At 39.2% G+C, this 15740-nt stretch overlaps 1 protein-coding gene across 1 annotated transcript in view; it reads right to left on the reverse strand.

Moving 5' to 3' along the window:
• si:ch211-186j3.6 (neural-cadherin) overlaps positions 1-15740 on the reverse strand; it is a 272276-nt gene that overhangs the window by 188215 nt on the left and 68321 nt on the right. Inside the window, exon 2 of the mRNA XM_034527653.1 lies at positions 1591-1788. Within this exon, the coding sequence (XP_034383544.1) occupies positions 1591-1788 (198 nt within the window). The remainder of the gene's footprint in view (positions 1-1590; positions 1789-15740) is intronic.

A 15740-nucleotide genomic window follows, 5' to 3' on the forward strand; every position in this document is an offset into this window, starting at 1 on the left:
TACACATTTACAACACTTTTGTTTTCATTAAAAGGCCATGATCTGTGTGGGTTTTCATGCATCGCTGCACACAATTATTGCATATCCAATATTCCGATCCTTATATAAGATATGGAAGAGCGTTAGATCAAAGAGAAGATATCTAAATAGTACAATAGTACAATACACATATAAGAGTAGTAGTCATAAAAGGTAACCAAACGCATGTTTTAAATAACCTTTATGTGTAACAGATTACCCAATATGTCGGTGAGGCAAATGATTCTTTAAAATGTAATTTAAAACGAAAGAAGAAGGTGTTTTCGGCAAACTGTAGTTGTGTTTACCAAAGCGGATACAATATGTAGAGATGCAAAAAATGATGTCATTGCGAGTTGAAGATGGGTAGGTGAAGGTGATTGCTTTTAATTCCCCCGAAATCCTTCTTTGGTTTCATGTTGAGGAGGCTTTCAGCGTAGAAGGAAAGAATAGCAGGACACATAATAGACTGCGGAGGTTACAGATCAGACTCGAGCGGTGCTCAGAACTACACGCCAAGAGGCTGTTTAAATACCGGTGCCTTCAAGAGCCGTCAAAAATGCAGTAAACGCAAGCCAAGCGTGCCTTGGTCAAGTGCCAGACAACGGTTATCCAAGTCGTTGAGATGTGAATTGCAAAGAGCAGAGAGACTACGAGTGAGACAATTAATTAACCTTTGCTAACATAACAGAGGAAGAGGAGATTTTTCATAACTTCTGTAATTGCAATGCAATTATCATGTTTGACTCTGTGTGATCGAGGGCATCCTACTGTCACAGTGCTGCAGTCACAAAACAATTAAAGCAACATCAATTCAAAACGGCGTCCGTGTTTCTGTTTTTCTTTACATTCATATTGTCAATTACTCTCTGTCACACCCCCCCCCCCCCCCCCCCTGTCAGTTCGTCTCTTGATAGACAGTCAGTGGGTTTAACAGACGGGCAGAGTGAATCGTTACATGGCGAACAATAAAAAAAAAAAAGCAATTATGTCTGCGTCGAGGAGAAATGAATTCAATTTCACTGGAAAAATAACTACGTGTGCATGAAATATCAACTAAAAGGAGGCTAAAGTTTCAAGGAGCGACAGAAACAAACTGGATTCTGCATCTCGAGATACATTTTGAAAAAAAAGTATTGACTTTGATACATTCATCGCCTCTGCATCATACACTGTAATGATGAAACATCATCGAAAACCAAGCAGACTATTAGACATAATTTAAACTCTTTTTGAGAGCTATTGTTACTGAAGTTAGTGCATTGATAAAATATATATAAAACCTCTGAACGTCGACATTATTATTACCAGGAAACTGTAAAGATGTTATGGATGCAATAAGTACCATCTGAACTCCTCATGAGACTATTCTGCTTCAAACATTCCACTTACATGTGTAAGGGATCCCTCTATTCTATACACTAATATTAGTTAATATATTAATAGTGCCCTAGTGTCCTTACCCATCTACCTTACCTCGAGTCAAGGAGTGAGAAAAAAAGGAAAGAGTTCTGTCAAATAAAATGTTAAACAATAGGACATGCAGGAGAAAAGAGGAAAAAAATAGCCTACCGTCAGACAGGAAGTACTCCACTTCGCCGTTGTTGCCTTCATCCCCGTCCTCAGCTTGGAGCTTGTAGACCAGCGCCCCCGCAGGGGCATCAGGAGAAACCACAGCCAGGTAAGGAGCAGGAACCATGCTCCATTCTGGGATATTATCATTGACATCCATCACAGTCAACTCCACTCGGACCAAGTACCACTCTGGACCTGAAGAGGGGTGAAATAGGGAAGTCGGCACTTTAGGGATGGTTGATCGAGGTGACTAGCGGAGACCACCCTTATGGCTCATGTGAAGAAATGTTTCTAAAACACGAGGAACGCTACATTGCGACACATTGGTACGCTGCTGCGTGTACAGTCACATTGTGTCAAACAATGTGTTTTTGGAAGGGTCAGTAGAAACAGTTGAGGCTTCCACGCAATACACCTTTTTTGACGATAATAAAATATTCAACACAATCAAAGATGAATTTGATGGATAATGCTATTAATATTTATTATCAGGAGATATCACAATATGATTGTTTTTGGCCATGATAATGGTGACATACAGATATTGTGGCAGCCCTTCGTTCCACATTGTTAGCCGAGGTAAATTCAATGAAGCTAAAATGTTCAGTAAGGAAGACACTCTTTACACTCTGGTTCATTCATAAGAAGCCTCTTATTCTTCCGGCGATTACCCCATCAGCTGATTGGGGGGCGGGCACGATGGATGAACCAATCGGAGGCAGCACAGTTCTGTAAGCCAATCACAGCGTGGTTGGCACACTTTTAAATATGTTCTCCTCTCTGCTGCTGTCGGTTGTCGTTTCAGCTCAAACCGATGTGACCCCCCCCCCCCTTCCAGGCTCCTCCAATCAGCGTTACAGCATCTCTTCTTCTACACCACCACCAGTGTGTGGACTCCATGGGGGAGTAGCATCTCTACCCCTTGCTTATCCGAATTCAGGATGGAGTCCAACCGCCAAAGACTTTGCACTATTTTAATATGCAATTGTAATAAATTATTGTTAAACTACCAGTCTCTCCTGATTTGAACTACTGTTACATCAGCCACATTTAGTAATGATGTTCCTCGCATAGGTTACAGAAACACTGTCTCCGTGCCTCTCTGTCTTTATAGGATCAGATGTTTCACACACCTGTTACACACAGACACACTGACACAAATCGGCTTTTTTTTTTTTTGCTGACATATTGAGACAAAAAGCGAACGTGGTTGTGCTCGCTGCGTTCATTTTCACTCCAAATGTAAAAGTCTCAGGCCTTTTTTTTTGTACTCCCTTTGGTCTTCCAGAGTTGTTTGTCTCCGTGTTCCTCTCTGTCAGACCAAAGACTCTTCATGCGGAGCAGACCATGTGACCGTCAGCCAGCGACAGACCAGTGTTTCACTGCGACCTGCTGTGCTGCCGGCTCAGGTAGCAGCGTTGCCAGCTCAAAAATAAATAATTCATGTAAACAAACGGGTGCCAATCAGAAAAGAGAGTCTAACACCGACTGTCTGCATGTATTAGGTACTTCTCAGGTGGGCACATCGTTCACACCAGTATTAATAAAAGTAATACTAGACAACCAAACCTCTGACACGACAAGCAACCCTTGATGGAACTTTAAGCTAAGATGATTGACTGGTATATTTATTAATCAAGAGGAAGATACTATTTAATACTGTTAACTATTTTGATTACGATTAAATGTTTTGTTGATTATTTTTTACAAACGTTCGCTGGCACTGGCTTCTTTCATTCGAGGACTTTCAAACTAATAAACTAAATATCTTTGGGTTATGGATGTACAAAACAAGGCATTTGAACATCAGACATAATAAATTGTTTTTTCACTATTCTTTTGCATTTAATGAACAAAACTAGTCCAATGAGAAAATAAATGGCAGAATAATTAATTTACACATTAATAATGCCTAATCAAGCCCTTAAAAGACACATTAATGAGGTGTAAAACAGTCCTTCAGTGCAACAAATTATTGAAGGTTTTGTATTCGACATTCAGAGCATTAATATAGTATCTAACAACTATATCTACCTGAGCAGAGTCACTCTCCCTCTGTGTGGATTATATTCATAAACTGTATATAAGAAGACACGGTGACATCACCCATTGGTGACTGGGGATTACATCCGACGCCATGTCTGCTTTCTGCAACCAGGGAACACAAGTGACTATATTTGGACGTAGAGACGGCGTCGCCATGTTGAGAGCATTGTGCCAGCAATAGATATGCTCTGAATTCCTTATTGACAACATGTTAGCATTAAGTATAAGAACAGAAAAAGCAATGCTAGACACATGAAAATAAAAAACTATTATGAATTTTTCCCAACAATAAATACCAAAACGCATATAAATATCTCCCAAAAAATAGGATGTGGTGGTAACAATGCTCAAGTCATCCAGTATTTTTCTTCTCACCTGAATCAGTTACGCTTTCAATTCGACTGTCACGTATTTCAGACAACTAGAAGGAACTAAGAGGAGGCCATCTCTGCATCTCAACAAGCAATTATCATCAGTGCTGTGCTGTCTGCACCCGTGTAAACAGCAATCATAGGACACTGGTAAGACAAACACACACACACACACACACACACACACACACACACGCACGCACGCACACACACTCAAAGAAGATGCTGCGCAGCGGAGTTTGCTGATCGCGGCAGGGGAGCAGCGGTGTACTTTCAGGGCTCGAGCCACTTAACTGCTTTATGGGGGGGGTCAGTGTTGGCACCCGATTGAAAGAAAAAAAATGATGATTTATTCTCATTTGATGTATATATAACAAAATGGCGTCACGTTAATTGTGTTACATTTATTTTCTGAGGGCTAAAGTCCAGAAGATGATTTTCCAATATATTTGACTTTCTGAGGAGTAAAAATGCCTTTTGTTTTTTGACAGTATAATATGCAAAGTGGATGGACGGGAGATGGTAACAAACCATCGGCGTAGGATGTGGTTGCAGTACATATTCAGTAGCCGACAACATATGAGATATGGTCACAACCTCTCCCCTCTGTTCCTGAGTGATGGCGTTGCATAATGGCCAGAAAAGTGTTTCTCTCAAGTGTTTCTCTCACAGTGAAGCTACGTTGTCATAATTAGCGTATATATGAATTTGTGAGTTCTCACCTTGACGTTTGAACACCAAAATCAAATCAATTTGTGCCAAATTTAAAGAAATTCCCTCAAGAGGTTCCTGAGATATCGCGTTCACGAGAATAACTCCGGAAAACACACAACGCCTCCAACCGAGGCCGGTGTCGCATGAACAGGATTAAGAGTGAAACACAGAGGCTGAGAAATGACCCCGCGGTTGTTATAGAAACAGCAGAACAATGGAAAGTGGAAGATGGAAGATTTAAGAAGAGAAAGAAAATAAGAAAACAGCGTGCAGGCAATTGCATAAATCAATGGCATTGGAGGAGAGTGGAGAGCGAGGGAACGTTAGGAAGAAAAGCATAAACGGACATCAAAAGAAGACACAAGAGCGAAATCAACTAGCCACGTCTTACTAAAGAATATAGCACCTCACTTGACTCTGGGGTTTAACCAATGTATTTGTTGATGATCGCTCTCTCTCTCTCTCCCTCTCTCTCTCTTCCTCTTTCTCCCTCTCTCTCTCTCTCTCTCTCTCTCTGTCTCCCTCCCTCCCTCTGGTCGTAACAGATTCAGAATTAATTGGCAAAAAGGACAATGCAGCTTTGGGGAAGAAGGGATGGCATTACCCAGATAATAAATCACTGGGCTAATAGACAGAGCACTATGCCAAAATGCATCTTACAGACACACACGCGAGCGCGCTCACACACTCCTTTCTCACTAATAACGATCATCAGTGGATTAGTGGCTAATAAAGGACCATTGGGAGATCCAGCTTGGTGATGCTGCCATCGCTCACACTAATGCATCTCATGGATCTAATGATATGTTGCAATCTCTGGAGAAAAAAACCCGCAATTACTAATAATGCTACAGAAGGCTTTTCCATACCCACCAACCTCATTTTGCCGATAGGTTGCAAGTCCAAGCATTGCTATATATGTATTTTCACATCTTGTTATCTTGTTCCCATACAGCATGTGTTGAGTCCTTAAACCCGACGCATAATGAATAATTTAGGCTGTGTTTGCTGCTTTTAGTTCATGTTAATTTAGTTATGCTCACAAATTGTTGTCAAGGTTGGGCAAGTTGCCATTTTCTATTGCGAGGGCTTTTAAACGTTTTCTGTCGTCCCTGCCTTTGAAAGAAGAAAAGAAAACCTCACACATTATGATTAACCTTTTTACAACTGTTCAACATAGTTATGTCAGTTTCAACTTTCGTTTCACTTTTTCATTTTCCCCTTGGTCATATACCCCAACCAACATTTAAAAAGATGATACAGATGTTGATAAAGATGAATACCAATAACTGTGTATTGGCCAATACAGTCAGGGCTCAAAATATGTTTTCCTGGTCCAGCTAACACCTCTTTTTATTTTACTGCTCCGTTTAGTATTTTTCTCACTTTGTCATCAGATCTGCCAAAAAGAAATCCAACATTTACCTCTATGACATGTTCTTTTTTTTTTTTTAAAGACACTGCACAGTGCATAACTTTATATGTATTTATATATATTTTGCATATTAGGATTTATCTGTTGAGGTCACATATTCAACAAGACTTATTCAATATAAGATGTGTATTGAATAACTACTGTATTGTGTGTCCTTTCTGGACTGCTCCTGTAAATGCACAATAGATGTGCAACAAAGATTGTTTTTGTCATGTGACGTGAGAGCGGGTGAACAATGTCAACGCTTCAGGGTTAGCGTTTTTTTTTTTTAACCAACTTATGTACACCATAACATACGGACCCGATAATTATATACAACACACAGGATTTATGAGCAGTACCTATGAAGCAAAACAGCCCTGTGCCTATGGACAGGGCTGTTTTGTCAATAATATTGTGAATAATACCTGTTAAAATGTGTATGCCAAACAGTCTAAAATGCAAAGATATTGTAGCCGAATATGTATCATGTATTATGCATAAAAAGTTAAACAGATTCCAACGCTGAGATTTGAAAAACTGGAATGAATGAAACGATTATTTGATGCTTTAATTAGTTGCAGATTGATTTTCTGTCGATCAGCTAATCAATTTATCCTTCCAGTTGCATGTTTTCCTCCGAACTCTCAAGGTCTGTGGGGAGAGCAAAAGAAGTGGAAGTAGTCAATTACTATTGGAGCATTTGCGATCTGTTCATCCCCTTCAGTGAAGCTAAACCACTTGACTTGAGTGACATCTTTAGGTCAAGAAATAATGAGGAATAGAAAAAAAATGTGAGAGTATTTTTGAGATAAATTAGCACACTCAATACCGCTGAAATCTCAAAGGGGCTATCAGTCAGCACGACCTTGGACTTTCCCAGGGTGTCACTATTAATGATTTGTTTACAAGCTGAATGTAGAACTTTTTCATATACAGATAACAGTTGTTGTGGTGAGTTTAGGTGGTATAGAGTAATGATAAGCAGCCCTGTCTCGTACAAAATTACCTTCCAACTGCGCTCTCGATTCACTTTTCGAAGGACATCTTTTTCCTCCTGGATAATGGTGGCAGTACGAAACTGTTTAAGAGGACTGAAACTGCAAATATAGTGTGACAAGAAACATAAGGGTTTGCTTAAAATGACTCCATAATGGTAGAAAAAAAGTACATTGTTAGGTTCAGGGAACACATCTACTACATGGATATGTTCAGGCAATAAATGTACTTGGTTCACGTGGGATGCCGACACAGTCTCATGGGATGCCAAGTCAGTGATTTCGGACCCATCCATGACCTCGACCTCCTCTGTATGCAGACTTCTGCAGACTCATTTGAAACGTATGTGACAAAATAAGTTTCCCTTGAAATGTATTTGACTATGCAGTTTGGTGGTACGGCAACAAAGAGATATTAGTCTTGAAAAAATAGTGTTAATACATTAGGGACCACTGTGGCTTGGTAGTTATAGTGGGGTTGTCCACTAATGGGAAGATCGGTGCTTTCATCTCCAGCTCCCCCAGTGTGCTTTTTAAAGTGTCCTTGTGCTAGGAACTGAGCCCTAAATTACAAGACACTCAAAAAACAGATTGCCGATATTGAGCTCATGACGTGTCAACTTTTCACGGGTTTTTCATGGTTTAAATAGTTTATTCATCCTAAGAAGTAGACATTTTTTTCACAAAGGTTAAATCCCACTAAAGAGATACGTGGTTTTTTCACTGGACAGGGAGAGGATGAGAAACTGTAATCCTAATTTATGTAACTAAAGTTGTCAGACAAATGAAGTGCAGTTAAAAGTACACTATTTACATTTGGGATGTAGTGGAGAAGAAGTATAAAAGTATCATCAAATGTAAAAAACTTGTGAAGCACAAGCCTACCTTGACTTCATATTCATCAAAGATATATAGATCTCTTTATACATCCATAATAAACTTACCATGAGAAGTTCAGTAAAGTTATAGGTTAAACAATACAGACAGTGAAACAGCTTTATTAATTGTTGTTATGCATTCTGACATCATTTAGCATGATGAACTTGTATTTTTCCCGGGTTTTGTAATGGTTACCACGGTTCTAAATATATGTAAAACACAGGAGATGCCATTCGGATCACAATTTAGTTTTTTTCTAGAGGAGGACCCTTTAGCTTTTTTGTGTGCCACCCACTTCTCTAACTAAAGTAAAATCCTCGGCTCGGAGGGATCTTTGTCTCCTTCTGCCATCTCGGTTTTCAGTCTGGTTGAACTATTGTACAGCGTTTTCTTTTTTTCTCCCTTCATACAAAATAACATCTATTTGCAAAAGAGGACTTTCTACAACCTGAAAAAGCATGAAAGGCCGTCTCTACAGAGTCAAGCTTTTGTGTCGAGAGATTCCAAACTTTTGAATGGCAGTGTAAAGATCCCATCTGTTGCAGAGAAAATGTCTTTTAGGTCCAATTGTATGGCTGGTTCAGACGAGTTTTATTCAATGGATCACAACAAAGCCCTCTCTCTTACTGGCCGAGATTATAAACAGTGCTACCGGACATAACTGAAGGTGTGGGACGGCCAAAGCTTATATTCTAATAGAAGTGGGATATTGAAATGTTCAGCTCCCAAGATATGCATTCCTTGTTAGCCCCAGAGTGTGCGTTGGGTCTCCGGGACACACTGGTTAAGGTGTGACATCTCACAGGGCTCTTCTTCACACTGCATCAACAGGCTTTATCCACAGAGATCTGTTAATCAATGCAAAACCGCCTTCCCTCCACACAGAGCTAAAGGTCAGACGATTAATTAAATCAGGATACATGAAGAAACACGCTCCTCTCAACGCAGGTTACTGTGAAACGAGGAATGGCAAGAACACACAAAGACAGGACGAGTGAATACAACACTATTCTACACTTGCTTGGCCTCTCTTATTGCTAATGAAAAAGAAAGCTCTTCCTCGTATGCAGTTCTGAGAAGAGTTGTGACATTGCGCGTTTGTATTTCCATTGCTTTTACACTGATATTTGGAAGTATTGAAGAAGTCACAATGACGTAGATGGAAAGAACTTAAGTTCAACTTGTTGACCTCCGGACTTCTTTCTGAAAATTATTTTTCGCTGAATGGCTTTTTTCAACTTCGACCTGAGGACATCAAACTTACCGCTTTCCCTTTGTCACGTTTCATATTCATGTTTTAGTGTTTAAAGTCATGTCTACGAAGCAACCTCGGACACTTCAGACTTGAACTCTGATTATCACCTCAGCGAGTTACTCTACTTTCCTAAGAAAATGGAGTCAATGCACCAGTTCCACTGTAGACTCCGAGTTAGCCTTCAAATCTGTTCAATACTAGAAAGCAAGGGTAAAAGGAAAAGAAACTCAAATATTCTACTTTACTAGATGGCGAGTTTGATTATCAACCTGTACCAGTATATCTGACGCAGCCCAAAATCACCTTCTGAGTAACTTCTGTCATTCAATCCTAAGCAGCGAGGTATTTTTACATTACGGCTTTCTTTAATTGATATTTCAGGAGAAGCTGAGGAATAGATTGCTCTTCATTTTAAAATAATTGTCCATATAATTAAAGCTAAATATAATTGTACAACTGTGAAGCCCATACTTGCTTGCCGTATTTCACACCAAGTTAAATACCAGAATAGTGGTCTACTATGAAGCCAAACATGGATTAACATCTGACTCCAGGCTATGGTATAACCCCAATGCTGGGGCAAGATCTCCCCAACTGACGACATACCCGAGGTCAATCTGACACAGATCCATGCAAACATCCAGTTATGGGTTTAAAAATAACTAATAAAAGCTTTAGGGGGCTCTGATTCTAGTGTAGGGGTACTTTGTTGAACATGCAAATGAGCTGAAATGAAACAGAACAGTGTTTTATTGCTTGAGACATCAGTTATTACTACCATTTTGTCTCAAAACACGTAATTCATTGAAATGGGATACATGCAGTGTCCAAAATCAACTTGTATGACTTACAAAAAGTCCACCGGCCAAGAATATTTCTTTCCGGCAAACTTTTAAAAAAAATGTTGTATTGATTTCTGTGACACAGAAAACACATCTGGTAGAGTGTGTGTGTGTGTGTGTGTGTGTGTGTGTGTGTGTGTGTGGTGTTAATGTGTTTGTGTGTGTGTAAAACTCAGCATCTGTCCAGTCCGCCAATAAGACTCTCAGGATTGTTTCGTATTACATGAAGGAACACCGTTTCAGTGCCAACTTTACCTTCTCCTTCAAAACTATGATTGGAAGTAAAACTAACAGACTCACAGCAGCTGTTTTTGCCACGGGCCAGATTGTGTGGCGTAACTTCACTTATCTCATGTCAAATAGATCGTTTTCTCCGTGTAATGACCACTCGAGATATTGTTGTGCTTTTTGTTCTATGTTGACAGTCCTGTACAGAGTTCAATCTAAGGTAATCATTGATTTTTTTTCTTCTTGGGGGGGGGGAGAGTTTGAGAAGCAGCACATCTTTAAGTAACCTGTTTGTCTTTTGTGCTTGCGTTACTGAATTGAATCTATCCCTCCCCCTGTCTGTTGTTTATACACTGTTTTTGACTAAATATATCTAAATCTATCTATAAATCTCTATATGAACACTTTGGACTTCGCACTGAACAGCACTTTAGCCCAGTTGTGCAATACTAATACGTTCAAGTACTTTTTAATTGTTTTTAAATTTATTTTATACACTTTATCCACTTTATTCTATTTCTACTCCGTCTGTATATATAATATTCTTCTTGTTTTTTTTACTCTTTTATCTTATTTCTGTTATTATACTACTTGTTTTACTTATTATTGTGAGCAATGATGCTGCTGTAATCCTGTAATTTCCCCACTGAGGGACTAATAAAGGATTATCTTATCTTATCTTATCTTATATCTAAAATAATATTCAGTATTCTCTACATTAAAAGCACGAGTCACTGTATCTTATCAGAACTTTATACATCGAACAAAACATGAAATGTCTCATTAAATATTCATTTCAGGTATATATAAATACACGGGGGAGACTAATGCAGAATAACTGAGGCCCCAAAACCAAAGACACAACTAGGGCCGTCCTGGATAGCTTCACATGCAAAGCGTGCATATAAACACACATGGAGAAGCGCCTTCTCTTCACGCGCCAGTCGCCTGTCACCCTTCACTCTGTCAGTAAGAGTGAGTCATTAAGAGAAACAGATGAGAAACAGCTAGAACTAGTTGTTTTCTTCACCTCTCTCTCGTGGCAGGTTGTGTCATAAACTAAAGAGAACCTTCTGTAATGCCTTTACACTCAGAGCAGCCTGTCGCGTTAGGTGTTGTGCTATTATTGTCTAATGGGAGATCACTGAATTTCAAGGAGTTTTCCTTTTTGTTCAAATGAAAAACAGCTACAAAATGTGCAATAATCTCATCAAATACATTACAGCGATATTCCATAACAAAATAATGTTATCATGTCTGGGCCTATAAACAAATGAATAGACTGTAGCTTATGAAATTCTAAATACCTAAAATAATAACAAGTTTTTTTGTTGAGACTATCTGTGTTTCAGCAGCGGGGACTGGAGGGTGTATGTGAAGCGCTATCCCTGCTGCTGAAACACTATCCGTCTGAGAATAACAATGTGACATTAATATTTCTTTCTACATGGGATTCCTTAGGCATTGCATCATCAAACCAAACATTTTTTTCTTTACCGTTTCAACTTCCAAAAACTGATTTGGAAGTCGATTACTTGACTTGACTTTATTTGATAAGGACATCACAGTGGCATTATAATTGTAACATACATGTATGCACAATAACTAGATGCACAGGAGGCTTTTTCTTTTCTTTTTAAGAGAAAAATAAGAAAATACATACGCAGATACATCACCCACATTACAAGTGTGTTTCCAGGGGTGTTAGATGTGAGAATAATGTTGTTTCTCTTTTAGCCATGATTCAATACCTCTGTTTAAAAAAAAAAAATAACCGTGTTGCATTTTTGAAGGCCAAAGCTTTGAAGCATTTACAACACAAACTCTATTTGGTTGCTAAGTTTTACAGATACTGGTTGATATGAAATGTACTATTCATTTTACGTCAGTCATAATAGTCATAACATCATAATATATACCCCAAACTGACCCAGATGATTAGGCCACACGGGCCAATCTGGAGAATTTTGGAAGGATCGGTATCAGCTACATATTTCCCCTTCTCTTTTTGCTTTATGTGGTTCAACAGTCCAGCCCTAGTTTATTATCAAAAAGACTGTTTGCGTGACTTTTGTAGAAAAACAGGGAGTACACATACCGTATGTACATATAATATATATATATATATATATATATATATATATATATATATATACATCTGTATATATTTACGACGAGGAGTTGTTTGAAAAAAACACATATGTACATATAATATACAAATATATACAAAAGCTCAAGAATAGCACCAAGCCAGTAGCTGGCATTACTTCTATATGGCCTGAATTAAACAGAGGTACCGCTATATTTAAATAGGATGCTCCTAAAACTTGTAGGAGCAGGAACCTACAATATCGAGCTCAGAGATAATGGCAGAGAAAGGGAACAGCGTGTACATCTAGAGCCACCCAGGAGCACACATCATGTCCTGTGGAGAACAAGACCAGAATACCACTCGCAGTGGGAGTCCCAGCTCACCACCAGCAAAGCATCCGCTTTCAACCCACATCACAATAATGAGCGCAGAAATCATACGCTGTGACGTTCTTAGCTTTATATCTTTATATATTATATCTTTCTATGTGCTTGTATTCAGTAGTATCATGTGACTAATTGTGCGACTAGGGCATATGTATTTAAAGATGGCATCTATGTTGATATTACTACGGCTCCAAATTATTACTCATGGATGTGCTGAAAAATTGCACTAAAGGGAGCTACAATGTGTGACTTGTATTAATGTTGTCCTGCCAGTTGATATAAAGCCTTTGGAAGACAAGAGCATATTTACAACATGCCGAACACAACTTTCATTGACTTATTTCCACCAAACTCAAAATAGGCAAGGGATGCTTGGACAGATAACTGTGGAAAGAAAAGACAATAAGATAATTGAATAGCCTGTATGTTGTTTACTGACCCTTTTTGTATTAGAAGAACTGTGTGGGCAGACAATCAAGATAGCAACAGAAGAGGAAAGAGAAGTGAATAAAAGAAAGGACCAGGTCACCATGAACACATGGCAACAGAAGAGGCCGAGCTCACTGAATGTGTGATTAGTGGAGGAGGGTGATGCAATATGACCCTACCATAACCCGACAGAGATTAATTTCTCCTCTGGTGTTACTAGTCCAATGGGGCCACTGTTGAAAGATCAATTAGAAGACTGCTTCATGGCATAATTGGATTTAAAATATCACTGGGATCAATGTTAAGAAAAAAGTAAGCCATGTAGATTGGTTGGGTATTTATGGATTTGCTGGATGAGCCAAAAACAGACGTTCCAATCCTGTTATTTCTGGTTATTATCTACAAATGATATCTCAAACTAATTAACAGAAAATGTACTATTACACAATGTATAATTACATATAGAAGATTCCAATGATGTCTATCTTGATATTGCCCACTTGCGCATACGCAAATGAAATGTCTGTTCAGTACAATAATGGAATAGGTCTTTAAATAACTTAAATGTAGCAATTTGTCAATGACATCAGCTGGACTTCATGTGACTAGAATCACTAACATTTAGAGAGATAACTATGAAAGTTTTGTTTTATATGAATGGACCTGACTTTAAAGCACATACATGATATTACAGTGAAGATATTACATCTGAAATATATACATGTACTGTATATATATGTTTTTTTATCAAAGTACAGTACAGTCTCAGACTTTGTGGTCTTGATTTCCACAATTAATGGATTCCCTTATACTGGTTCTGTCAAGTCCAATTGACAAAAATGTGTAATTTCTATAATTTCTAAGAGTCATTCTATCATTTTAACTTTATAATCTCTTTGTGAAAAAAAATATTCCAAAAATGATATGCAAATATTACACTTTTACTGCAAAGTACACATCTTCGGCACATAACCAACATATTTAGGATATATACAGTTTATCACGGAAACCTGAGCAAAGTGTCAACAACCAACAGGACAAAGACACAATCACACTAGATGGACAAGATGGACAATTATCTGATTCTATCTTCTATTATGTGAGTCAAACAACAGCACCGCTATGAGTCATACGATATCTTAAGTGCAGTGCAGTGTCTGCCACTTTAAGGGTTTTTTTTAGATGTAAGTGGTTCACACTCAGTAAGAATCGACATTACAGGAAGCAAATTAAAAAAGCAGAGAAGTGAACATCTTTGTTTTTTTACACATTGAAGTGATTGGTGGCAGTGTAAACGCATGTATAGGTGATTACATAATGTGTCTACACGTGTATGTCGACGTGAGTGAGCATGCGTTTGTGTATCGGAAGGCAGTCACACACACACACACACACACACACACACACACACTCTGTTTTCCTCTTTCCTCTGATGACCCCAATCAGCCCCTTTCTAACTCTGCTACCTAGTTTTCTCAATCTCTCTCTCGCCCTTCCTGCTCTACATTGTGCTGACAGTACTGAAGGAGGCACAATGTGGAATACCTCGTTTCACTGACCCCCCCCCCCCCCCCCCCCCCACACCCCCCGTCTCTTTCTCTACGTCTCCCATTTCGCATTAACATTCGACACAAACTATTCCCGTCTTTTGGCCTCTGGAGAAGAGTTTCACTGAACCTGACAGCACATGTCTGCACATGCAGGTGCGTCCTGTTCATACGTTTGAAAAAAGTGTGAGATAATAAAATGTTATAAAAGAGAGACAGCAAAGAAAAAGGTAGAAAGAAATAGAGTGAGAGAAAGAAAGAAGCAAGCAAGGCAGAGAAACAGAATGGGGGGGGGGGGGGGGGGGGGGGGGGTTGGAGGGAGAATAGCAAAGAAGGCCAGTTAATTAAATGTCCTCTGTGAGGATTACAAAGGGCTATTTGGCCCTGACTGGTAACTGTTCCATCCATAATCTGTTTAAATGAAAAGCTGCCGCCGTCTTAGTGACTTTTTCACATTTTTACACTGAAAAGCCAATTAAACCAAGGGATGGGGAGAGAGAGACAGATAGAGACACACACACACACAGAGAGAGAGAGAGAGAGAGAGAGAGAGAATCTAGCTTTAGTTCTTACACTAATTGCAAATGATACAAATGGTTGGCCAATAGTTTCACTGCTTATTCTTCCAGCACAGCTACTCATAATTGAAAATCTTCACAATGCCAATATTGTGCTCCAACAAATACACACACACACACACACACACACACACACACACACACACACACACACACACACACACACACACACACAGACAAGTTGGCGCGCACGCTCATACGAACACAACAGATTCACAGAAGTGGAACAGCTAATTCAAAAAGCGATGGCTTTATCAATATCACCAGTGAGGCACCAGCTGACTGTGGTTCCCCTCAGCGGAGCATTGAAGCCCCCACAAACCCAGTGTTCAATGCCTCTCCAGCCACCGCTGGCAGTCGGAGTTATC

This window comes from Cyclopterus lumpus, chromosome 3 (genome assembly GCF_009769545.1).
Source record: "Cyclopterus lumpus isolate fCycLum1 chromosome 3, fCycLum1.pri, whole genome shotgun sequence".
NCBI lineage: Eukaryota > Metazoa > Chordata > Actinopteri > Perciformes > Cyclopteridae > Cyclopterus > Cyclopterus lumpus.